The 25,813-nt window shown below is 46.9% G+C and overlaps 3 protein-coding genes across 6 annotated transcripts in view; 2 read left to right on the top strand and 1 right to left on the bottom strand.

The window, feature by feature from the left end:
- LOC133472541 (gastrula zinc finger protein XlCGF57.1-like) overlaps positions 1-25,813 on the top strand; it is a 51,768-nt gene that overhangs the window by 9,648 nt on the left and 16,307 nt on the right. The gene's annotated exons all lie outside the window — the stretch shown is intronic.
- Positions 1,673-11,471, bottom strand: LOC133472586 (uncharacterized). Of its 2 annotated transcripts, none has more exons than XM_061763653.1 (2): positions 11,088-11,471; positions 1,673-4,758 (listed from the first exon to the last, which is right to left on the bottom strand). In XM_061763653.1, the coding sequence occupies exon 2, from the start codon at positions 4,446-4,448 to the stop codon at positions 3,420-3,422; it is 1,029 nt and encodes a 342-aa protein (XP_061619637.1). In that variant the 5' UTR covers positions 4,449-4,758; positions 11,088-11,471; the 3' UTR covers positions 1,673-3,419. The 2 variants fall into 2 exon arrangements, with proteins under 2 accessions (XP_061619637.1, XP_061619638.1); XM_061763654.1 differs by having other exon boundaries at positions 1,673-4,755.
- Positions 18,774-25,040, top strand: LOC133472525 (uncharacterized). Of its 2 annotated transcripts, XM_061763447.1 has the most exons (15): positions 18,774-18,960; positions 19,415-19,514; positions 19,636-20,076; positions 20,157-20,260; positions 20,335-20,394; positions 20,473-21,070; positions 21,146-21,452; positions 21,551-21,775; positions 21,855-22,404; positions 22,491-22,706; positions 22,806-23,116; positions 23,188-23,441; positions 23,520-23,765; positions 23,844-24,450; positions 24,542-25,040. In XM_061763447.1, the coding sequence occupies exons 1-15, from the start codon at positions 18,789-18,791 to the stop codon at positions 24,614-24,616; spliced, it is 4,266 nt and encodes a 1,421-aa protein (XP_061619431.1). In that variant the 5' UTR covers positions 18,774-18,788; the 3' UTR covers positions 24,617-25,040. The 2 variants fall into 2 exon arrangements, with proteins under 2 accessions (XP_061619431.1, XP_061619432.1); XM_061763448.1 differs by lacking the exons at positions 18,774-18,960; positions 19,415-19,514; positions 19,636-20,076 and having other exon boundaries at positions 20,157-20,249.

The following is a 25,813-nucleotide window of genomic DNA, read 5'->3' as shown; positions in this document are numbered from 1 at the left end:
CTAGGCGCAGCCGAGGCATAGAGGGGGTCCGGTTTGGTGGCCTCAGTATTGCATCTCTGCTTTTTGCAGATGATGTGGTTCTGTTGGCTTCATCAAGCCGTGACCTCCAACTCTCACTGGAGGAGTTCGCAGCCGAGTGTGAAGCGGCTGGGATGAGAATCAGCACCTCCAAATCTGAGACCGTGGTCCTCAGTCGGAAAAGGGTGGCGTGCCCTCTCCAGGTCGGGGATGATATCCTACCCCAAGTGAAGGAGTTCAAGTATCTTGGGGTCTTGTTCACGAGTGAGGGAAGAATGGAACGGGAGCTCGACAGGCGGATCGGTGCAGCGTCTGCAGTGATGCGGACTTTGTATCGATCCGTTGTGGTAAAGAAGGAGCTAAGCCGAAAGGCGAAGCTCTCGATTTACCGGTCGATCTACGTTCCTACCCTCACCTATGGTCACGAGCTGTGGGTCGTGACCGAAAGGACGAGATCCCGGATACAAGCGGCCGAAATGAGTTTCCTCCGCAGGGTTTCCGGGCTCTCCCTTCGAGATAGGGTGAGAAGCTCGGTCATCCGGGAGGATCTCAGAGTAGAGTTGTTGGTCCTTCACATCGAGAGGAGCCAGATGAGGTGGCTGGGGCATCTGATTCGGATGCCTCCCGGACACCTCCCCGGTGAGGTGTTCTGGGCACGTCCCACCGGGAGGAGACCCAGGACACGCTGGAGAGACTACGTCTCTCGGCTGGCCTGGGAACGCCTCGGGATCCCCCCGGAAGAGATGGATGAAGTGGCCTGGGAAAGGGAAGTCTGGCCGTCCCTGCTAAATCTACTGCCCCCGCGACCCGACCTCGGATAAGCGGTAGAAGATGGATGGATGGAATTCCTGAGCATGATAAAGTCCTTAAAATCCTTCTTGAGGATTAGGATCTAAGAAGCCATCATATCAACACTTTTACTGGAATTGACTCGAACATTAATCAACATTTAATATTGTTTACCATTTCAACCACTTTTATTCTCACCTTTTGGTGATGAAAAGCATCACTCATGTCACTCTCCTCTTTGTCATCATGTTTTATGTGATAAAGCTTGAAACTAATTTAGTCAAGATTATGATTATAGAGTAATCATTATGTTGTCCAAGTTAACAAATATGCAGAATTATTTTTATCCTGTACTGCAATAACTGTCCTGCGGTCATACCATTCCTACACCTTATTGGTTTGTACGCGATCCATCGCACCTGCGCAAGTAACAAATCAAACAAATCGAAGACAAATGGTCACACGAGGACATCGAGCGCACATGTGCAGCCGAGGCCTGAAGATGTCCGTGGCAGAGAACTCACACCAAAAGTCCCAACCGAGTCCCAGCAGCAAGGAGGTTGATAGGCAGCCAACCCTTGTACATCCGTGGCCGGACCTGGAAGATTTTTTTGGCTGTATTGCTAAAAGAACTCCTTTTGAATGCACTCTGCTTAATTTTTTTTTTTTTCCCCCACACATTACTTTCATACTTCAAGTCATTTTGAAACTTATACTTTTACACGTTTACTTGACTAAAAAGCTTGAATTGATACTACAATTTTTTCTTTAAACCCTAATATCTACTTCTACTTGAGTAATGAACGTGAATATGTGTTGGATTAATCTTACCCAACATTATAATAGACACAAAAGGAATGAAGACGCTTGTTACTTTTTCTCATGAGGAGGGCGTATGGGAGATTGTTCAGATCACAGTCTCTCAACACGCTCTAAACAATCCCCCCCCCTCGCTCCTGCATTTATTTGAAATAGGAGGGATTTACAATCATAATGTTCTAAGCAATAAGACACAACACAGAATATTTGATAATAAGAGGGTTTTTTCCCAGACATAGTATTTTAAGCAATAAGACACAACACATAATATTTGATAATAAGAGGGTTTTTTCCCAGACATAGTATTTTAAGCAATAAGACACAACACATAATATTTGATATTATTCTAAGTAATAAGACACAACACAAAATATTTGATATTATTCTAAGTAATAAGACACAACACAAAATATTTGATATTATTCTAAGTAATAAGACACAACACAAAATATTTGATAATAAGAGGGTTTTTTCCCAGACATAGTATTCTAAGCAATAAGACACAACACATAATATTGGATCAACACCTGTCCCGACCCGACCACATCCGATCACGTCCTTGGTCCAAGCGTCCTTCCATGGATGATGCTGAGTCTTCTTTTTGAAGGCGAAACATCTAAAATTGTCCATCATACTAATGCAAGCTAAGCAAATAAATGATAACTTCTATAATATATTTAACATTTCCCTCCTGTTTATCATGTATTTGCACAAATTCTCATATCATCTTACAGTCACTTCATTTCGATTTTTAACTGTAGAATCATTTTTATGAAACAAATACATTTACACTCAGAGTAAACCTGTCATATATGAATGTTGTAGTTTAAATATCGTAATCATCTGTATCAGGAAACAAATTAGTTAAAGCAAAATCATCATTATCATCATAATCATCATTTTCATCATTATCATCATTATCATCATACAGTAAGGGATACATAAGCTCCAGACGATTCTCCATGGGGGTTATGGCTGTGGTGATTAATTTACTGATTAATGACCGAATGCATGGGATACAACAACATCCACATAATGTCAGAATGGCTGCAAAAACAGCAATTGATATCAATATTGGTGAAATTAGGGTTTTATATCTACCAAAAACGTCCATCCAGCTGTCCCACAAAGAAGTGTCCACCCCAGAGTGGTTCTTCATCTTGTGATTGAGGGTCCGTAGACCATCGATGGCTCTGGTCAAGCTCCCATCCGAAGCAGTATTGTTTGGAATGTATGTACAACATTGTTCTCCAAACATACCGCAAACACCTCCCTCTCTTGCGAGGAGCATGTCGACAGCTATGCGGTTCTGGAACGTCATTAAAGAGGTAGCCTTGAGCTGCTCATGCACAGCTTCCAACCCACTCTGAGTCCAATTACCTAATCTCTGTACATTGAAGTGGATGTAGTTTATCCTATCAACATTTTTATTAATCGTACACCACCAGCATATGAAAGACTCAAATCCTCCTGCAACTTGGTCAGCCAATTTGTATTGATTTGGCACCCCACGAGGAACTCCTATGGCGTCTATGTATGTTGGATTATTTTGCCCCTGCCAGGACAAATCTCTTTTTTGTCTATGTTCTAGATTGGACAAAAACATTGGTGTCCTTTCCATTAAATTTTGAACAGGAATAGGGTATACTGACACATGCAATATCAAAGTAATAATAGCGCATAATCCAGATTTATCTTTAGGTAATCTATCAAACAGTCTATCATCTCCGCACCACCACCAGATGTCGCTCCGTGATATTGGCACAAAATTTGGTTTGACTTTTAAGATTACTTTACACTGTGTGTCGTTCAGTGGTCCTAATTTTTTTCCCTTTATTAATCATGTTTATACAAGTGAAATTATTTGGTGCTACTAAAGTAGAAAACATTGGTTTGTGTTTATCTGCTTCTGTTACGGGATATATAGGATCCCATGATTTACACCTCTTAGTTGGTACAGTAGCGTTCATGAATGGAATAATACAATCTTGTGATAATTGTGCCGGAACTATGCGCAACAAAGGCCTGGGACCCATGCAAACTACACAATCTTTTCTCGTTACATTTGCTGCTTGTTCCACCAATAGTAACCAATTATTATTTTGTCCTGAAACTCCTGTGACAACAAGGAACCAATCATCAGTAGTTATTTTGTTAACCGTTAAAATGTATCCACCTTTATTTGAAGTTTCTAATGGCATTTCTGGTTCAACATGGTTCCTATAACACAATGCTACTTGGAAGTGGGGATCTTTTCCACCAGAATATGCCCACAAGCTCACCGTCAAACACATTGGGTGATTTGATTCGTATTTCAATATTAAACTATGGACCGTTTTGCTTAGGTTAAATTTCTTTCTATGTTCTTTTGCTGTTCTTTTTGACCAACTGGACCAATCATAACCTGTTTCACCAATAAGGTCTTCCCATTTAAAGCCTATAGTTGCATACCAGTCATATCTATATCCCCAATTTTGCCCATTCTCTTGAGCGTCATTTGTGAGAGCCGCATATGGAATTATGATTAAAGCAGCTTGATTTTGGGGGGCACAAAATATTAAACCCTTTTGCCGTGTTTGGAGGCCATGCCCACAAACTTGATCATCAGTTGTACCCCTTTTGACACGAGTTAATGATTCAATTTTTTTTATTATTGGGTTTGTCATATTGGTCCAGTTGGTAGGTGATTTTCCATCAAAAAAATGGGTTCTATCATTTAGGGTGGGACGTCCCATGTACCACAAAAACAAAACCAACACCATAGTAGCCGAAATTACTACGTATCCACTTATCAAATGTCGTAACCAATGTGGGTGTGCCATTCTGCTGAGTTCTCACTAAACGGGTTGGTGTCTTTTTTCTTCACTGACCAGCAAGCGTTTTCAGAATCTACACATCTGCTCCCGCTCCGTTATCAGACTTTAGCTCACCTTCCTTATTTGAGTACTCAGCTGAAATGACTCTTTTACAGTGTGTTAAATGAATCCACGTATTTCTTTCTGCTATTTTTAGGGCTGTTGGTGTTGTCAATAACACTTGATACGGTCCTTCCCACTTTGGTGAATGCCAGTGCTTCTTTTTGATGCTTCGAATTAGGACCCAGTCTCCCGGTCCAACCAACTTGGTTTCCTGCTGGGAAACATATTTACTTTTAGCAGATTCTTTTAAAACATTTTGTTTCTCTAACAACTTTCTCATGTAATCAGCTAAGTTTGTTTCGTCATCAAGTTCCCATTTTTGTTTAAATAACGGAAGTCTATAAGGTCTTCCAAACAACGCTTCGTAAGGTGTTAAACCTGTGGTGCTTGTAATGTTGATGTACATTTTAACGAGGTCAAGACACTGTGTCCATGACCTTCCTGTCTCTTCCATACATTTTTTCAGTCTATTTTTTATTGTCCCATTCATTCTTTCCACTAGACCTGCACTCTGAGGGTGGTAAGCACAATGGTTTTTTAAATTGATGTGGAACATGGTTCCTATTTTATTAATTATTTGGTTTACAAAATGAGTCCCATTGTCACTGTAAATGGTTTCAGGTATGCCATATCTTGGAATAATGTCTTTACATAGTGCTTTTGCCACCGTCAGAGCATCAGGTGATTTTGTTGGGAATAATTCGATCCATTTAGAAAATGCATCTATGATAACCAAGCAGTACTTCTTTCCTTCACTTTGACTTAATTCTATGTAATCCATGTGAATGCGTTGAAAAGGGTATGTAGGCACTGGGAATGTACCTCGAGTAGGTCGCAATTGCCCTTGCGGGTTATGTCGTGCACAGATCATGCATGCTCTACAATAATTCTTTGAATATAAATTGAAACCATAGAATTCTAGTGCGTGAGAAGATGCCTGAGGAATGGAGGAAAAGTGTACTGGTGCCCATTTTTAAGAACAAAGGTGATGTGCAGAGCTGTGGCAACTATAGAGGAATAAAGTTGATGAGCCACACAATGAAGTTATGGGAAAGAGTAGTGGAGGCTAGACTCAGGACAGAAGTGAGTATTTGCGAGCAACAGTATGGTTTCATGCCTAGAAAGAGTACCACAGATGCATTATTTGCCTTGAGGATGTTGATGGAAAAGTACAGAGAAGGTCAGAAGGAGCTACATTGTGTCTTTGTAGATCTAGAGAAAGCCTATGACAGAGTACCCAGAGAGGAACTGTGGTACTGCATGCGGAAGTCTGGAGTGGCAGAGAAGTATGTTAGAATAATACAGGACATGTACGAGGGCAGCAGAACAGCGGTGAGGTGTGCTGTAGGTGTGACAGAAGAATTTAAGGTGGACGTGGGACTGCATCAGGGATCAGCCCTGAGCCCCTTCCGGTTGTAAAGTGTCGATTTATCTGTGCCACCATCCCTCCAGTTGAGACATGTGATATTCCATGGCTCAATATCGCAGCCCATTTAAATAGGTTTTTTGGAAGTATTTGTTTCCCTTCTGTGCTAATGTAAATCTCATTTTGTAGTTTTGCACCTTGTTTTTCCCAATTATTGCGTTCTTGTTGTGGACTTTGTTGTTGCATATCTTTTAATGTTTGGTCATCTAATGTTTGTTGTTCAATCTGTTGTTTTAAACCTAAAAATGGTTTAAAGGCTGCTTCTCTCGCGGTTCTGTCAGCGAATGCGTTTCCTTTAGAAACCTTGTCTGTGCCTGATGTATGCGCAACACATTTACAAATTGCCACTTTTCGCGGATGTTGCACTGCCTGTAATAATTGTTTAAGTAATTCAGCATGAGTTACTGGCTTCCCTGTTGACGTAATCATTCCTCTGTTATCCCAATATTGCGCAAACACATGAACTGTGGAATAAGCATATTGGCTATCAGTATAGATTGTAACATCTTTATTTATCATTAGTTTGCATGCTTCGGTTAATGCTACTAATTCAGCAGCTTGGGCAGAGTAATGTGATGGTAGTGACTCAGCTTTTAGTATAATGGTATCAGTTACCACCGCGTATCCTGTTTTTGTCTTACCTAGTTCATCTTTTTTCGAAGAACCATCTACATATAGAACCTGTCCATTACTTAATGGTTGATCTTTCAAATCACATCTACATTTAGCAGTTTGTTCAGCCAATTCCTGACAATCATGCTGTGTGCCTTCATCAGGTAAGGGTATTAGTGTGGCTGGATTTAAGGTTGTGCATCGCTCAACAGTCAAATGTGGTTGTGACAGCAAAATGGCCATGCAAGATAAATGCCTTGCAGGTGATAAAAATGCCTTATTGGTTTGCAATAGTAGAGCAGACACTGTATGCGGCACTTTAAGAGTTAATGGATGAAATAACACTATTATGGAACTGCTTTCTATTGCCATTGAAGCTGCCACAACTGCTCTGACACAATGAGGTAATGCACATGTCACGTTGTCTAATTTAGTCGAAAAATAAGCTATTGGTCTTAGCTTATCACCGTATTGTTGTGTAAGTACGGAGGTCATGTAATAGTTTTTACAATCTACCATTTGAATGAATGGTTTATCATAATTTGGAAGGGCCAGTGCAGTGCTGGACACCAAATGTTGTTTAATGTCACAGAAGGCCTTTTCTGCCTCTGTATTCCATTGAATAGGTGATGTCATTTTAAGGTTTGTTTCATACATCAATTTTGACAATGGTGCAACAATTTCTGCATAGTTTGGAATCCATGCTCTACAATAATTTGTCAGACCTAAAAATGACATCATATGTTTCTTTGTCTGTGGTTTAGGGGCTTTTAAAACTATAGCTTTTCTGTCCTCTAATATAGTCCTTCCTCCTTCACTTAAATTATGGCCTAGATATTTGACTTGTTTTTTACACCATTGTAATTTATTTTTGTTAACTTTATGTCCCTCTCCTGCTAGATGATGCAATAAGGCCAATGAATCTTTGATGCATGTGTCTTTATCTAGAGATGCCAGCAGCACGTCATCCACATAAAGTAAAATTTGGCTCCCTCCTGGGGGAGTGAATTTAGACATGCTTGTTTTCATTATTTGTGAATAAATGGTTGGACTTTCACAGTAACCTTGTGGCAATCTAGTAAATGTGTATTTTTTCCCTTCAAATGTGAATGCAAACCAAAATTGACTTTTCTTTTCTACTGGTATAGAAAAGAAAGCATTACTTATGTCTACCACTGTAAACACTTTAGCGCTTGGTTTCAATGAATTTAACAATGTGTGTGGATCTGGTACGCATGCTGCTCTCTGAATTACTGCAGAATTTACTGCCTGTAAATCTTGCACCATTCGCCAACCAATTGAAGGTGGGGCCTTTTTTACGGGAAAAATGGGTGTGTTACATGGTGAATCTGGACAATCCACTATAACTCCTGCCTTAATTAGTGCTTCAATTACTGGTTTGATTCCTTCATGTGCATCTGGTTTTAACGGATATTGACGAATCCCTGGTCTATATTCTGTTTTGGGTTTAATTTGTACTGGTAAAGCCCCTTTAATAAGGCCTATATCAAATGGTCCCGTGGACCATAATTCTTTGGGGACTTTTTTCAATGTTTCTTCATCAATTTCAGTGAGAATCATTTGGTCTAATCAAACAGGTTGCATGTGTTTCCCTTCATCAACCTGTATTGTCCAAAACACCGCCTTTCTAATTAGACCAGTTGATGCACTGTATTCCAGTTTGTTTTCTATTTGCTGCCAATCATCTATCTCTTGTCCTTGTCTTACTAATGTTCCCATATGTTTCCATTGTGACTCATAATCTTTGCACAACGAAACATGTGGGACACTTGTATTTTTATACAGTTCCTTTAATTTGTCTGGTAAAATAATTCCTGCCGCGACTTTTGCTTCATTATCTGAGTATAGATAATCTACAGTAATCTCATTAGGTGTCGCATGTCGTAACTTGTTTTCATATTCTAGGTCTGGCCCTTGTGTGTTATTGTACCACAGAATTATATGCAGCTGATCACATTGTTTTTTATCTTCAAATTCTGTGATAAGCTGCAAGGCTGCAGACACTAGGGCCTTCCCCATGTTTAACGGTGGTTTGTTTGTGATATCGATTGTGTAATAGAATGTATTTTCTTTGTTTTCCAGTGTTAAATAGAGGTCCTCTCTCTTTAATTCATGTTTTCGTTTCACTACAATATTTCCATTTGATGATGGAATGAGTACAAGTCCTAATTGGAATAAGCCATCTCTTCCCAACAAATTCACAGGGCACTCCGGGACTTCGAAAATGGGCATTCTACAAGTTTTTCCCTGTGGGTCTCTAATCCACACAGGCTCAAGTTCCATGGCAAAAGTAATTTGTCCATTTGCAGATCTCACTAGTGCCTTATGTCCCGATAATCTGGAACCTGGAATCTTTTCCCGACATGCAGTCCTACATGCCCCTGTATCGCAAAGAAATGTCATTTGTTTACCATTTACTGATAAAGTTATTTCAGGTTTTTCAGTGTCCAAACTCAGAATGTCCTGTAAATTGAAATCCACCTCCTCATTCTCTGTAATGTTTACACAGGAGGATTTGTTGAGTTGGGAAGCAGGCTGGCTTAGTCATGCAGTAGTTTGTCCGTATTCTCTTTTATTTTTATTAGGGCAATCACGCGCAATGTGGCCTTTGTTTCCACAGCACCAACAGATGTTCTTATCACAATAATTTCGATTTCTATCATTTCTTACTCTCCAACGGCCTCTGCCGCGTCCCCTAAAATTATCTCTTTCTCTGCCTTGATAGTATATTTCTGCTCTTTCGTCGAGGAAGGCATCAATTTTTTTTTCTTCTTTTTCTCTAACATTCTCTCTGCGTGGAGGGCATGATTAACATATTCCTCCAGTGGGCCAGTTGCTAGGTTTATCCAATGTTTATCTACCCATCTGTTAATGTGTTCTTTTGAATTCGCATGTAAAGCATTTTTTAACTGCTGTTGGTAAGGGCCCTGAGGACTAGCATCCTCATTCAAGCCGCTGTTTGCTTTAAAACAAGCAGTCATTCTAACTCTATATTCTTCAAAAAGTTCGTCATCCTTTTGTTTCACTCTATTAATTTCCGTGTAATTTGCTCTTTTGCGGAACCTGGCTGTGGTTCTCTCTATCAAACCCCTAACTCTATATTGTAATTCTTTGTCATCATGTGGCATTATAACACCATGGTGCTTTGGGTCCCAATCCCCTCGGCAAAGATGCCAATCAGGTCCCATTGCCGTCATCCAAACTTGTTGAGTCTCAGTCCCATTTAAATGATAAGATTGTCTAAGATTTTCTATTTCCTCAACAAACTGGACAATGTCTACTTTGTAAGGTGTGATGCCGGCTACGGCCTTTTTCACATCCTCATTTGTCCAGGTCCTATAGACCAAAAGAGTTTCTCTGCGATCTTCTTGTACATTCGGATTTGCCACTTCAATCATCGGAAATAAATCCATATCTCCCTCGTCTGAGGTTATATTTGTTATTTTGGGAGTGGGAGAAAATGTTTCTCCCAAATTTCTAGACCAATTCATTTGTACCCCTCCCGATCGTAAAATTCGTTGTGTTTGTGCCTCTTGAGTTGGAGGATTTTCATGAGGTGGCAAAACCGGGTACAATGGTGCTGATGCTTTTGTTTCCTTACTTTTTTTACAACTTTCTTCAATTATCTTTTTCTCGCTTGTTTTTATTATTGGTCCTGTCTCGTCATCTTCCTGTCTTTGAAACAACATATTTTTATGTCTACCTTCCTGCTCTTTTTGTTCATTTGTTAAGTGTTTCTTATTCTCCCTTCCTTTTTCTCTTTTTGACGCCATGTTTAACCAGAAGAGTAAGTCGTCAAATCCATCTTTTTGTATTTGTGATCTATCATTTTTGTGTCGACACTTTATTTCGTTTTGAAGTTTCACTATTTTTTGCGAATTTAGCTGGCCAGCGAAACCGTATTTGGTTATCCACGTGTTTAAATGTTCTATTTTGGAAGGGTTTTGGAGTTGAACATATTTCCAATCTTTACATGTTAGGCCTATTTTTGGATCCGGTTTATTGTTGTTATTTCCCATTTTTGTGAATTTGGAAGTCAGTTCATTTGCACCTAGAGTGACCTAAATACTGACTTTATTCAAAAATGACAGGGTGACAATTAATGTCTGAGTTTTGGTAATTCTCAAGCTTCTACCCTAATTGGGGCGGAGAATTCTTGCCTTTGCTTCCAAACTCAGTTGTCACTTACAATCCTGTCTTATAAATTCATACTTTTACACATACACACGATATTAATAACGTTTTTATAAACACACGAAAACACGGAAACACAGAAACACAGAAATACAGAAATACAGAAATACGGAATTTAAGTACGTACAGGACTCCGCCGTCCCCACGGATTTTATCGGATTCCGTCCTCCATCTAACTTGCCAGTGACTAGTATTACACAAGGTTTATTCTGCCGCAGACTTCTTCGTCGGGCAATTCATTCACTCTTTTATTCCTTTTTCCTAAAAAAAATTGTTAAAATTTAACTCACCAAAGTCGTCTTCAATCCTTGGATTGTCGTCAACCTCCAGATCCCAGTTGAGAAGTCCGAAGACCAGTCCCGGAAAGGGTCTCAAATGCCGTGGCCACGGTCTCTTAACTGGATGTCGGCTCCACAACTGGAATCTTCGGGTGTGTTGACATCCGGCTCGAAGGACCAATTTATGTTGGATTAATCTTACCCAACATTATAATAGACACAAAAGGAATGAAGACGCTTGTTACTTTTTCTCATGAGGAGGGCGTATGGGAGATTGTTCAGATCACAGTCTCTCAACACGCTCTAAACAATCCCCCCCCCTCGCTCCTGCATTTATTTGAAATAGGAGGGATTTACAATCATAATGTTCTAAGCAATAAGACACAACACAGAATATTTGATAAGAGGGTTTTTTCCCAGACATAGTATTTTAAGCAATAAGACACAACACATAATATTTGATATTATTCTAAGTAATAAGACACAACACAAAATATTTGATATTATTCTAAGTAATAAGACACAACACAAAATATTTGATATTATTCTAAGTAATAAGACACAACACAAAATATTTGATAATAAGAGGGTTTTTTCCCAGACATAGTATTCTAAGCAATAAGACACAACACATAATATTGGATCAACACCTGTCACGACCCGACCACATCCAATCACGTCCTTGGTCCAAGCGTCCTTCCATGGATGATGCTGAGTCTTCTTTTTGAAGGCGAAACATCTAAAATTGTCCATCATACTAATGCAAGCTAAGCAAATAAATGATAACTTCTATAATATATTTAACAGGTGGGTACTCTGACTCTGAACTGCTGTTTGGTGCATAGGCACAAACAACACCCGAAGGCGGAGGGAGGCTACCCTCTCGTCCGCAGAGGTGAACCCCAACGTACAGGCGCCCAGCCAGGGGGCAATAAGTAGGCGCCCAGCCAGGGGGCAATAAGTATACCCACACCTGCTCGGCGCCTCTCACTGTTGTTAACTCCAGAGTGGAAGCGAGTCCAACCCCTCTCGAGAGGACTGGCACCAGAGCTCAAGCCATGTGTGGAGGCGAGCCCGACTATATCTCGTCAGAACTTCTCGACCTCGCAAACCAGCTTGGGCTCTTTCCCTGCCAGAGAGGTGACATTCCACGTCCCTCGAGCCAGTTTCTGTAGCCGGGGATGAGATCGCCAAGGTCCCTGCCTTCAGCCACTGCCCAGCTCACACTGCACCCGACCCCGATAGCCCCTCCCACAAGTGGTGAGCCCATGGGAAGGGGGACCCCCGTTACCCTTTCGGGCTCTGCCCGTCCAGGCCCCATGGGTGCAAGCCCGGCCACCAGGCGCTCGCCTTCGAGCCCCACCTCCAGGCATGGCTCCAGAGGTGACCCACGTCCGGGCAAGGGAAAACGTCTTCCCGAATTGTTTGTCATCATTGAGGTTTTTGGAGCTGTGCTTTCTCTGGCCCGTCACCTAGGACCTGTTTGCATCAAGCCCCAGACAAATTAGCTCCTCGGATAATTGGGACACACAAACCCCTCCACCACGATAAGGGGACAGTTCACGGAGGGGCCAAATCTGATGTGGCATTTCAAAATAAAAGTCTCCTGAAATATTCATATTTCACTGTCACTGATTTAAAACATCCATCCATCCATCCATTTTCTGAGCCGCTTCTTCTCACGAGGGTCGCAGGCGTGCAGAAATTTATCCCAGCTATCATCGGGGAGGAGGCGGGGTACACCCTGAACCGGTTGCCTGCCAATCGCAGGGCACATAAAAACAAACAACCATTCACACTCCCATTCACACTATGGGCAATTTAGAGTCTTCAATTAACCTGCCATGCATGTTTTTGGGATGTGGGAGGAAACCGGAGTGACCGGAGAAAACCCACACAGGCACGGGGAGAACATGCAAACTCCACACAGGCGGGGCCGGGGATTGAACCCTGCTCCTCAGAACTGTGAGGCAGATGCTCCAACCAATCGTACACCGTGCCGCCTGATTTAAAACATTCATTAAAAAAAAATGTCAATACGACTTCTTTTAAGAAAAAATCCTGTTGGTATCGCAACACCTTTTACCCTTCTCATACATGTAGGAGACAATTACAGGATGCTACTACATTACTGCCATCACCATTTGATGTAATATATCTGCAATCTGTAAAAAACCCAGATTGTTTTATCATTAAATATGATTTTTTTGGGTATCAACATTAACGCTTCAACCACTGAAGTCATTTGTCATGCCAGTCTGACACTGGAAGGAAGACATGCATGGATCCATTTCAACAGCACTGATCCTGAGTTGCGGGGTGTTGGAGCCTACCCCAACTGAGTTCGGGCAAAAGACAGAAAAAACCCTGAGCTGGTCGGCAGTCAGTCGCAGGGCACATACACTGTCGAGACCATCACTGAGTGGGAACCAAACCCACGCTGGCTGCATTGAAGTCAGGCGAATGAACCACGACACCATCAGTAACTGGAAGGAAAACAGTATATTTTAAATAGTTACAAGAAAGACGGTTTTCTATTTTTAAAAAAAAATCCCCTTCTTGAGCCGTTACCTTATTGTGGTGGAGGGGTTTGTGTGTCCCAATGATCCTAGGAGCTAAGTTGTCTTGGGCTTTATGCCCCTGGCAGGGTTACCCATGGCAAACAGGTCCTAGGTGAGGGACCAGACAAAGCACGGCTCAAAAACCCCTATGACGAGTACAATTAATGGATTCAGGTTTCCCTTGCCCGGACGCGGGTCACCGGGGCCCCCCTCTGGAGCCAGGCCTGGAGGTGGGGCTTGAAGGCGAGCGCCTGCACCCATGGGGCCTGGCCGGGCACAGCCCGAAAGGGTAACGTGGGTCCCCCTTCCCATGGGCTCACCACCTGTGGGAGGGGCCATAGGGGTCAGGTGCAGTGCGAGCTGGGCGGTTGCCGAAGACGGGGACCTTGGCGATCCGATCCCCAGCTACAGAAGCTGGCTCTAGGGACGTGGAATGTCACCTCTCTGGCAGGGAAGGAGCTCGAGCTGGTGTGTGAGGTCGAGAAGTTCCGACGAGATATAGTCGGACTCGCCTCCACGCACAGCTTGGGCTCTGGTACCAGTCCTCTCGAGAGGGGTTGGACTCTCTTCCACTCTGGAGTTGCCCACGGTGAGAGGCGCCGAGCAGGTGTGGGTATACTTATTGTCCCCGGCTCGGCGCCTGTACGTTGGGGTTCACCCCGGTGGACGAGAGGGTAGCCTCCCTCCGCCTTCGGGTGGGGGGACGGGTCCTGACTGTTGTTTGTGCCTATGCACCAAACAGCAGTTCAGAGTACCCACCCTTTTTGGAGTCCTTGGAGGGGGTGCTGGAGAGCACTCCCGCTGGGAACTCCATTGTTCTGCTGGGGGACTTCAATGCTCATGTGGGCAATGACAGTGAGACCTGGAAGGGCGTGATTGGGAGGAACGGCCCCCCCGATCAGAACCCGAGCAGTGTTCTGTTGTTGGACTTCTGTGCTTGTCACGGATTTTCCATAACGAACACCATCTTCAAGCATAAGGGTGTCCACACGTGCACTTGGCACCAGGACACCCTAGGTCGCAGTTCGATGATCTGCCGTCTGCAGCATAGGCGTTGCGGTGGCGTTTTATTTCAAAGGTTCTAAGGTGCATACGTCTAACGAGGATGGAGTTGAGTAAGTTTGCGTCAGAACCAGAGTCAATTAATACAGGTGTATGAATTTCTTGATCAGTAGAGCATAGTGTCACTTTAGGAAGAACCCGTGTTGGGTCTTCCTTAATGAAATTCAGACTCACCTCTCCCGTGCCCTTGCTACCGGCACCGGCAACTTTGACGTTACAGTTGCTCATGGATTGACCCAACTGACCGCAGTAGAAGCACCGCCCTTCCCTCAGCCGGCGTTGACATTCCTCAGGGGAGAGACCTGCCCAGTTGCATGGGTTCATCCGTGGGGATGCTAGCCAGTGGGTTGAGACCGGAACCAGGGGATCTGCCTTGGTTTGGCTGGTCACAGAGGCTTGTCCTCCAAGTGCGCTGTGCTCCAAGTGCTCCAAGTGCCCTCCGCCGATTTCCATCCAGCTCGCGATCCAAAAGCCTCTTGTCTATTTTTACGGCGAGAGCGATTATAGTGTCCAAGTCGGTCGGCAGGTCTAGCGGGACTAAATGATCCTTGACGGCGGGGGATAGTCCTTGAAAAAAAGGCATCGAGTAGCCCCCGATTATTCCAATGACTCTCAGCTGCTAGAATGCGAAACTCAATCGCGTAATCTGACACCCTGCGGTTGCTTTGTTGTAAGGTGACAAGGGAGCTAGCTGCGTCACGATCTGGAGTGGAAAATTGAAAAATTTGCTCCATAGTCTTTACGAAAAAAGCCCATGAATGACACGCGGCGGAATTGCGGCTCCATTCAGCAGTAGCCCACGCCTCCGCACGACCAGTCAGGTGGGAAATGACGAAAGCGATTTTTGCCCGCTCGGTGGGGAAGGCAGCTGCCTGCAGCTCAAAGTGGAGTTCGCACTGTGTGATGAACGGCTTAATGTTCCCAGAATTTCTAGAGAGCTGTGGGCAGACAGCAGTGGAGGTGGCAGGTGGCTGCATGGTGACTACTTCACATGGAAATACCATGGCGGTATTGGGTGTGGTGCCAACTGGTTCCTTCTCTTGAATCATTTTCATAAGAAGTTCAAACTGCGAGGCCACCTGTCACATCATATTGTCCTGATGCTTTGACAGTCCCTCTAGATGAAGGTGGAGGGCAGCAATCTGCTCATCCTGCTTCGAGAGGCGTTGACCCTGCGCTTGAAGGGCTTTGTGCACCGGGTCTGAGTCTGCTGGGTCCATGTTATGGCCAGTTCGTTCTGTCATGAACGGAACAGAGGATAGGACCCAAAAATGCACGACTCCAAAACAAATGGACAGTTTCCAAAAAGAGAGGTTTAATAGACGGGCATAGGTCGGTACACAGGCAGGCAATCCAAGAAAGGCAACAGTATCCAAAAACATGAGGCAAAGAGGCAAGGTCGATAATCGGAACAGGGTCAAGTCTTACTGTGAGTCTGGGACGCGGAAACAAGGAATGCTGGAACGCGACGACAAGGTACAACGAACTGGCAACGAGAGGGAATGAGACACGAGGTTAAATACAATAGGTAATTAGGGTGAACGAGGCACAGGTGGTGAAGATGCTCACAGGAGCAGGTGTGTGTGAAACAGGGGGGAAGCCAAAACCCGGAACACACACACATGACACTTGAACTCTTATTTAATTCATGTAGCAACCAAAATTACGAAACTGAGAATAAAAGGTTTGTCAGGACTTTGTCCTGAGTTTTTTTGTAGCGCCCCTTTTCTTGATAAAATAGCTTGATTTATAATGCTGTAATTTAAAATTACGCTAAATCGGAAGTAACACAGCCATCGATTCCAGCATATTCTTTTCTCCTAAATTAATTACATTTTCATTCAACTAATATACAGAGTGGTGCAACCCATGTGAGGAGATACCAAGATTTTTTGATCCAACCCAAACATACTGAACTCACAATATTTTGCAATAAACCTAGATGGAAGCCGCCGTCTTTGCAGGGTCATGTTTAGGCAGGTCCTCTGCTATCTAGGTTGAGCTATGTGAGTACATTCCGTTACCATAGTGACAAAATTCTGAGAGAGAAATTCTTGTTAACGAGAGAAAACTAAGATTAGCCCTATTGAAACTAGCATTGGTTGCATTGCAAATGTTATTTGGATATCAGTTTTGTGCGCTGCATGTGTTGAACTGTGGGAAGATTCCCTACGTAAAGTTCTGTTTGAAAAGGCCTTCAAGAACTGCAAACGGGTCACGAATTCTGAGCGTTTGTACGGTTCTTGTCTTGTTTTTTTCCCCCCGATTATAGCATCTGGAGTAGCTAACCACACTAGCTATATGCCCGTTGTGGTTTTGGGAATTTTATTCTGAGCTTCGCTGTGTAAATAGGAGATTTGGGAAGTCACTGGCTGCCACTAGAGGCGTCGTTATACCGAGAATCCTTGTGGTATGTCAGGCAAGCTTCAAGCAAAAGTGTTAGCGCTGGGGGGGAACGCGGCACCCACGACGGTCGCCATTTTCGCTTTGTGTTGAAACCACAAGCCTCTGCGTTGAACGCTGTTTAATGCCATTTGGTCATTTAGACTTAAGCCTCCGCAATTTTCCGTCTTCTGTTGGGGAAATGTGACGTCATCGTGATGTCGCCACGTTGGTCACTCCTTCGTGGCCTCGATCCGTGGCATAAGCTTCGGGTTGTCCTCGAGTGCCCCCTCGTGGACATTCATTCCATCACGCAACTTCCGGTTGTGTGACTGGAAGCTGTTTGCTAACTCGCCGCTGCTCAGCTGCTAGTAGGCTTTTACCGAATGCGTGCTAAGGCATCACGTTCATCTTGGGTCCTTGCTTTTGAAACAATAAACGTGGGCTTTCATAAGAGCACCGCTGTGTGCTTTTTCTGCTGGTAAACTTCCTGTATGCGCCGATCCCCGCTGCGAGCACCGGGCAACCCGGCGTCGCCGAGCAACCGAACACGGCCAATAGCTTGGCTAACCAGCCGCCTCAGCTCACGATCGATATAAAGGGCGTTTATTAACCCTCCGTTTTCACTATTTTTATTTTTTTTTAAATGATTGTGATCTAAAGGCGGCACGGTGGACGACTGGTTAGAGCGTCAGCCTCACAGTTCTGAGGACCTGGGTTCAATCCCTGGCCCCGCCTGTGTGGAGTTTGCATGTTCTCCCCGTGCCTGCGTGGGTTTTCTCCGGGCACTCCGGTTTCCTCCCACATCCCAAAAACATGCATTAATTGGAGACTCTAAAATTGCCCGTAGGTGTGACTGTGAGTGTGAATGGTTGTTTGTTTCTATGTGCCCTGCGATTGGCTGGTAACCAGTTCAGGGTGTACCCCGCCTCCTGCTCGATGACAGCTGGGATAGGCTCCAGCACGCCCACGACCCTAGTGAGGAGAAGCGGCTCAGAAAATGGATGGATGTGATCTAAAGCTTTATGCCTGTTATTTTTGACCAGTTTGAGATTTAAAACGTGAACGCATAGCCTGACGGCGTCAACACTTTTGTGCTAGTCAATCACTTCTTCTGCGCACATTCTCAAACACCTTTAAAGTCACGTGATAAACCCTTACACCATAATTTGCGAACGCCATTTAATTGTTGAACAAGTAATTACATCGCCTATATTGTGCCTCTATTCCAAACTAGACGCACTACTCAAACAAGTCCACATTACAAAAACTTTAGTTGCGTACCTCGTACAGCTACCGCACACGCAATGCAATCATGGTGGAACTTTCAGAAAGTCCCAGTCAATATGACAATCTTGACACAATGTAAGAGCTCGTCAGTAATTTAAGTAGGGACCTTGTCCCAGGCTATGGGCTAGGTCTGTCAAAACTGCTGGCCTAGAAGTCCTTAATGATAACATCGCAGAATTTATGAGTGATGCCAAGCACAAAACCTTAAAAGATAAAAGTCTCGCTCGTACACTTGATTGCCTGATGCTGAACTTGGTGTACCAACTCAAATGGAGCGACCGAGAGGATGCTCTGGTGAAACGCAGACTGGAAGCTGAACAGCATAAACAAGTCCAATTAACTGCACATTTGAAAGACACCACCACGCGCTTAAACTTGGCTGAGGCCCGCCTCCTTGATGTTGAGATGCAATGCGATAATGCGGCCCGAGGGAAGCCATACTCGGGGTTCGCTGACTGGTCCACCTAACTTACTAGGGCGGCCAATCAGCGTACACCATAAACTCTCTACACTCCCGATTGGCTGTCCCCAATGCGGGTTCCTCCCACCCTCCGCCGCCGTTCGTAATATAGACGCCATTGCCGTTCAAGGTAAGCTTCCTTTGATTAATTTCTTCACTTTACATCGTTTTTAATGTCCGTCCAATGACTTATTTGCGTCGTCGAATGAATTTGTTTGTGTCCACACACGTTGCTTCCGAGTCATTAGTGGAACAGTTCAACAGGTGTCTGTGAAAATTCGAACTGAATGTTGATATAATAGTATTCAGCCTATTACATCGTTTTTATTGGGTTAAAATGACTTTTTTGCGGCGAATTAATTTGTTTGTGTGCACACACGTTGTTCCCGATTCATGAGTACAGCAACAGTTCAACAGGTGTCTGTGAAAAATTCGAACTGAATGATGATATAACAGTATTCAGCCTATTACGACGTTGTTGCTGGGTCATGCGCATTAATTGTTTGTGTTGACACACGTGGCTTTCCAGTCAGTCAGAAAGTTGTTAATGGTAGATAGAAATTATAATATGATTTTATTTTCAGCACGATGGATTTCCATCCTCAATTCCGCTACCCTGGCTTTCTCGAAACAGCTGACTCTGGAGTCTTCCAAGGAAGCCTCCAAGATAGCCCGAGCCTCTAGGTACACTGTAGGATGAGCGTGATGATGATGATGATGATGACGATGCCACCCCCCAATAAATGTACATTGCTATCACGTGTGACATTATTTGAGTATAATGACAAATTGTTCATGGTCGTAGGTCTGCAGCCACGGTCACGACCTGCAAAATGGCGGATCAGGTGACGGCGGACGCCAAGGCTCGTGTGGTCCAGGGTGGAGGAGACCCCGGGTGCTGGCAGCTGGTGCTCAGCGAGTGTGAGCTCCAGTTTGGTCAGTACCGGGGCCGGACCTTCAAGTGGCTGCTGAGCAATGACGTGGGCTACGCCTGCTCCATCCTGGCCTCTCACCAGAAGGAGCGGGACGGCGGAGACACGTCACAGTCGCCCCTGGCTCGGAACAAAGACGGCCTGGCATCCTACGCGCAGCTGTTCCCGGACATGTCCCTGGCCGTCCGCAACCGCATGATGCTCATGGGCGCGCCGGTGGTCAGGGAGATGGATGACAAGCTGCTGGAGTTCGGGGAGTACCGCCACGAGACCTATCGCTTCCTGTACGACTCCCCCGGCGAGGAGCATCGATCGTAAGTTGTCTTATTGCCTGTGAAAAATGTCATTAACCAAAATGAGGGAGGTTAGGTTAAATGAAATGATCCTATCCTAGATACGTGGCATGGATGAGGAAGACCAAGGTGTTCCAGGGCTCGCGGCTGCACTCCTTCCAACAGTACATCCTGGGCCGAGACAGACAGGCCAAGTACAAAGCAGGTAAACGTGGTCATCATAGAGACCGTCATCATTATTAAAAATGATTGTCGACACTTACGGGCGTTTGTTTACAGGAGAGGGTGAGCCGTCTGACCAGCAGCTAATGGAAGCCGCCGCAGAAGTGGAGTCTCAGCGTGAGTGAATTTAATGTCTCTACTGCGTAGTCTGAGTGAGAATGAAATTAGACTGACAGCGATGTCTCGACTCGACAGTGTCTGAGGAACCGTCAGCAGCCGCCTCAACCTCCGCCGCGTCCGCCTCTGGCGTAGGTGCACTCGCCAGAGGGCAGACAGCTGGCACAGAGTCGACCCCCGGCACAAAGGTAGGCATTGCAACTTATTACCAGAGTGTCGTCCGTCTGTCGCAGGTGCTGCCGAAGGGCTGGCGCCAAACTTTGCCGGAGACCGAGCACGAATGGCTGGCCAAAGCGCTCTACGTCAAAGGTTCCCGTGGGAAAATGGTCCTGACGTCGGAGCTGCAGCTATGGTGGGACCCCCCCAAAACGCCACTTTATTACACCCAGCCCCCCACCTCCTCCAAGGCCTTCTTCCACCACCGCTTCTTCCTCTGGGCGCCGTACAAGATGTGGGGGTTGAAGCTGGCCTGCCCCCACTGCCGGCACCGGCTGACCGGAGGCGGGCTGTACCGGACCGTGCGGCGGGTGCTGGACCTCCAAGATTGGTACTTCATGGGCACCGAGTACCTGGAGTGCATCGGCTGCCGCCGGAAGTACTCGGCCTGGGAAGAAGCCATCATCCAGCAGATGAGCATGTACCAGCAGCTGAAGTTCCCGGCCGTCCTCACGTACAAGTAAGAAAGGAACCGAGCGAGCGGTGGTCGTCGGCTCAGCCTCGCACATCGCCGCATCTCTTTGCTTCCCGCTAGGTTGGCCTGCGACTTGAAGGTGGTGCACATGCTGAAGGACCGCTCGTTGGGCAACTCCGTCACCAGCCTGCGACGGAAAATCCAGGAGGGGCACACCTTGGAGTGGCTGAGGCACAGTTTGGATTACCTCTCCGTGCTGGAGCAGCTGGGTGTTCCCACCGGCGTTCTAGGGTGCATGCGCCCTGTGCCCCGCACAGTCTGGTTTCTGGCCGCCTTCGTGAGAGCGGTGATTCCACACCTTCCCGAGAACAAGGCCCGCATCACGTCGGTCTTCGGGAGCGTGCTGAAGATGGACTCCACCAAGAAGGTAGGTAGTCGTCCGAGGGTGCGCCTCGTTTCCATTGCCGCCACGCCACGCCACGCCGCCCGCTGCTGACACTCACCCCGTGCCTTTTGCGCTTACAGATGGCCAAGAAGCTTGCGGGGGCGGCCGCCGGAACCGCCGCCTGGGTCACCAACGTGGGCAACGAGCACGGGCAGGTGCTCATGTCCGTGCTCACTGTCGCCGAGGGCGAAGGGCTGTCGTGCATGGCGAGCGGACTGATGCGGCGGTACAGGGAGGCGGGACAGGCCCCGCCTCAGCTTCTGTACGTGGACCGCGACTGCTGCTGCGCCACCGGGAAGGGCAAGGTAGGTGAAATTGATTCTTCGGCGCGCAGGCTCTTTCGCGTCCCACTCTTAACGCTCTCTCTTTTCCCGCGTGCCTTAGGTCGCGGCCATGTTCGGCGATTGGAAGGATCTGATGGTGCGGCTGGACGTGTGGCACCTCATGCGGCGCTTCGCCAGGGGGGTGACCACAGACGCCCACATCCTCTACGGTCCCTTCATGGCCAGGCTGTCCCTGGCCATCTTCGAGTGGGACGCCGAGGACAGGAACGTGCTGAGACGGGCCAAGCAGGCCGAGCAGGGCGCGGACGGCGGCCGACCGGTCACTCTTTCGGTCAGGGAGCTGGCCCGACACTGCCGTCGCCGCACCAGAGGGGCCGAGGAGACGGCGCGGCTCATCCAGGAGGTGCTGGACCACTTCTGGGAGGCCAAGGATACCATGGGCATGGCTCTCCTCGACCAGGCCAGGACTCGGCACATCTGGGAAACGCAGCGCCAGCACATGGCCTGCATCCAGGACCCGCCCGGCATCCCCATATACACCAAGGTGGGGGAGGTGACGAGAGGTGGCATCAAGCTTCCCATATTTAAGTGCGCGCGAGGCTCCACTTCCCTGGAGTGCTTCCACCTCCACCAGTGCCGCTTCATTCCAGGTGAGGAGCGCGAGCGTTCGTTTTGTGGCGGGGGTCGTTGGCGGGCGGGCGGGCAAGCGTAACTCTCCTTCCGTCCTCTTTGGCAGGCACCGTGGCCAACGCCCTCCACTTCCAGGTCTACCTGCTGGAGGGCTTGACCCGGTGGAACGAGGACCGAGCCAGGGCAGCCGTGGTGGGGGGCCAGTCGACGACCTTGACACGCTGCTACAACTCCCGCCTGCTCAGCGCTTTCCAAAAGCTGACGCAGAAGCTGCTGAAACGCACGGTGGTGGAAAACTACACCCCGCCGGGGGAGTACACCGGTAAGTCGTAGGGGCGTGCCAGGCCAACCCCCTCCCTCCCTCCCTCCCTCTCTCTCCCACCGGCGTGACACGTTCTGACTTGAAATTGCTCGCGTTCAGGGGAGCTCATCGGCTTGGACTACCTGTACGCCCAGACCGGCGCCGCGCTCCATCCGGACCCCGGTCGTGACAAGAAGGGAGAGGATGACGACCCGACTGCTTGGATGGACAAGGTGGCGGAGGAAGAGGAGGAGGAGGAGCAGGAGGAGGACGACGGGGCGGTCGACGTGGAAGATCCGGACGAAGGAGACCCGGAGTTCATGGCCTTGTCTGAGTCCATGATGGAGTGCCAGGACAGGGACAGGGACAGGGACAGGGACAGGGACAGGACGCCTGCGCCCCCACCACCTCCAGACGCCCACGTAGAGGATGTAGGCCTCTCCGTCCATTTGTCTTTTTTGCTGAATTGCCAGTTTGACCAAAAGCCGCCCGTTTGACGCAGGACGTCCTCGGACCGGACGGACGCACAGGCTACCAGCACGTCTGCCGCCTGGCGTCGGCGCTGGTGGAGCTGCGTCTGAGTCCCTTTGTCACTCAGTCGCAGGTGGCCAACATCAGGGATCTGTGGCTGAAGCTGGACTCCAGGGACAAGGCCCCCCTTGCCCTTCCCACGCGGCACAAGGACAGGTTGTCCAAGGGCCGCTTCAAGACCTCGGCCAGAAATCGCCACTCGACGGGCCTGGACAGTGCCAAACGGTACGTGCGGTTTGTCCTGTAAGGTATGTGAGAGGTTTCCAGGCTGGCAACTCACCTGGCAGCGTTTTCTGCGGATAGTCTCGCCATCGGAAAGGGCACGGAGGTGGCGCACTTCCCGAGTGTGAGCAGGTTGATGGAGGCCATTTTCATCGAGCTGTGCCACATCCACGCTCAGGGGCACAGCCTGGCCGGAATCCGGATGAGCCGATGGGGGCTAGTGATGCGTGACTTCGGGCGCATCAAACAGATCTGCAGGTCTGCGCAGCTGCTGGCCGCCGCTCCCATCCAGCTGGTGGAGGTCAATCACCGGACCCTTTCACAGTGGTGAGACTCGCTCACTTGCACGCATCCGGGCCTTTTTTGTGCATTTTCATTTTGCCCTTTATTTGTTTATTTTAATAGGTACAACCGGAGAAGCAAGGAGGAACTGGCCAGGGGCCTGTGCGTAGTGCTTCCGGCGCCCACCGCAGACCAGGTCGCAGCAGAGGCACTCCCACCGTCCAAGCCTTTACTGGAGAAGGCGGTGCAGCCCAGTAAAGGCCTGGAATACCACCACCCGAACGACACCTCTGGTCTGGCAGTCACTCACAGAGGGCCTGTCCTGCCAGAGCTTTTTGCAGCGCGTGTGTCCGCTTCATCCTCCTCCTCCTCCGTCTCCGCCGCCGCTGCTGCTGCTGCATCCGCTTCGCCCTACTCCGCCACTGTCTCCGCTTCGTCCTCCTCCGCTGCTGCCGTGTCCGCTTCGTCCTCCCCTGCTGCTCGCATACGGGAGCATCAGATACGGCCGCATATGGGCTTCGCCACTCCAAGTGTCAGCACCCCCCCTGGCAGCAGTGGTGGTCCCAAAAGGAGAAATGCGACTCAACATAAATGCAAGCTTTGTGGAAACCCCAAGTCAAAAGCATTTGGCCACAGCCGTTACAGGAACGAGCACTTTTGCTCTCAGTCGGCAGGGCGTTCGGTGGAAGACTGGCTCGCTGAGAAGAGGAGGGACGAGGCACAATCAAAGGTAATGCTGGAGACAACATCTGCGTATGCGTCTTTCAGTCGTCTTCCCTTTCCATGCGTCCTCTCATTTTGCTCTTTCTTCTCACACGCAGACCCAACATCAGTCCTTACGCCATCTGCTGCCTCAACCTCCCAACGATCCCCCCCGCGCCCCCAACACCCAATAGCATCCGGCGTGGTGCGTGCTGTTGTCGTCGTCGCTTCTGACCACTTACGTGCCTCTTGTTTCCCGGGATACAATCAGGACTCTCTTGGGATCCTATCTGGTGTTGCCACCTCCTGAGGAGGAAGCCCCCAAACTTTTTACTTCCCTCCAAATGTTCAGTGGCATCTGACCTATGCACAGATATAAAAAAGTGTTTTTATCTATTTATCTATTTGTTCTTTTTAAAAAGATTGCCAAAGATATATAGTGTTTCTTTATTTTTACTTATTTATTTATGTATTTATTTATGTATCTGTTAGACATATTGTGTTTCTTTATTTTTATTGATTGATTGACGACAACCATGACGACAGTGTGTTTTTTGCTCTTAAAATAAATTGTTGGCTGTGTGTTGCTTTTTCACAAATAAAAGTTGTTTTACTATACTACCTTTGTGTCTTTCTCTTCAATATAAAACCAATACTTACAGTGATTCATTTTGATCGCCTCTCATTTATATATACATTATAGTTCGATTGTTTTAATCTTATTATCATTTTGATCGCCTTCTCATTAATATATACATTATAGTTTGATTTTTTTAATCTTATTATAAACGTTACAGTTCGATTTTTTTAATCTTATTATCATTTTGATCGCCTTCTCATTTATATATACATTATAGTTTGATTTTTTTAATCTTATTATAAACATTACAGTTCGATTTTTTTAATCTTATTATCATTTTGATCGCCTTCTCATTTATATATACATTATAGTTCGATTTTTTTAATCTTATTATAAACATTACAGTTGTTCGATTTTTTTAATCTTATTATCATTTTGATCACCTGCCATATAGTCCGATGTTTTTAATCATTCATTATTATCATTTTGATCGCCTGCCATATATACATTATAGACTCATTGTGATCGATCGAGATCTCGATCGGGGACGGGGGGACCGCACGCGAGTTTAACCGGCGGCGTTCCGCGCGTGCCACGCGGCCTGAGGCGGAGGCGGGACGCTACGGCCCGGACAGGCCGGTGGGCGGGGCGAGGCCCTCCTAACGTAGGCGCGCTCGGGCGGCAGCGGTTTGGTGTGCGCTCCCCGGCGCCGCGCTCTCGGGAGATCGCCGCGCGCCCCCCATCCCGCGCGGGGGCCCGGGGGCTCGGGGACCTTCACGCGCGCCTTCCGTACCCCGCGCAACATGTCGCG

This window comes from Phyllopteryx taeniolatus, chromosome 23 (genome assembly GCF_024500385.1).
Source record: "Phyllopteryx taeniolatus isolate TA_2022b chromosome 23, UOR_Ptae_1.2, whole genome shotgun sequence".
Taxonomy (NCBI): Eukaryota; Metazoa; Chordata; class Actinopteri; order Syngnathiformes; family Syngnathidae; genus Phyllopteryx; species Phyllopteryx taeniolatus.
Note: the sequence above shows the minus strand (reverse complement) of the source record. Positions and strands in the feature narration are given on the sequence as shown.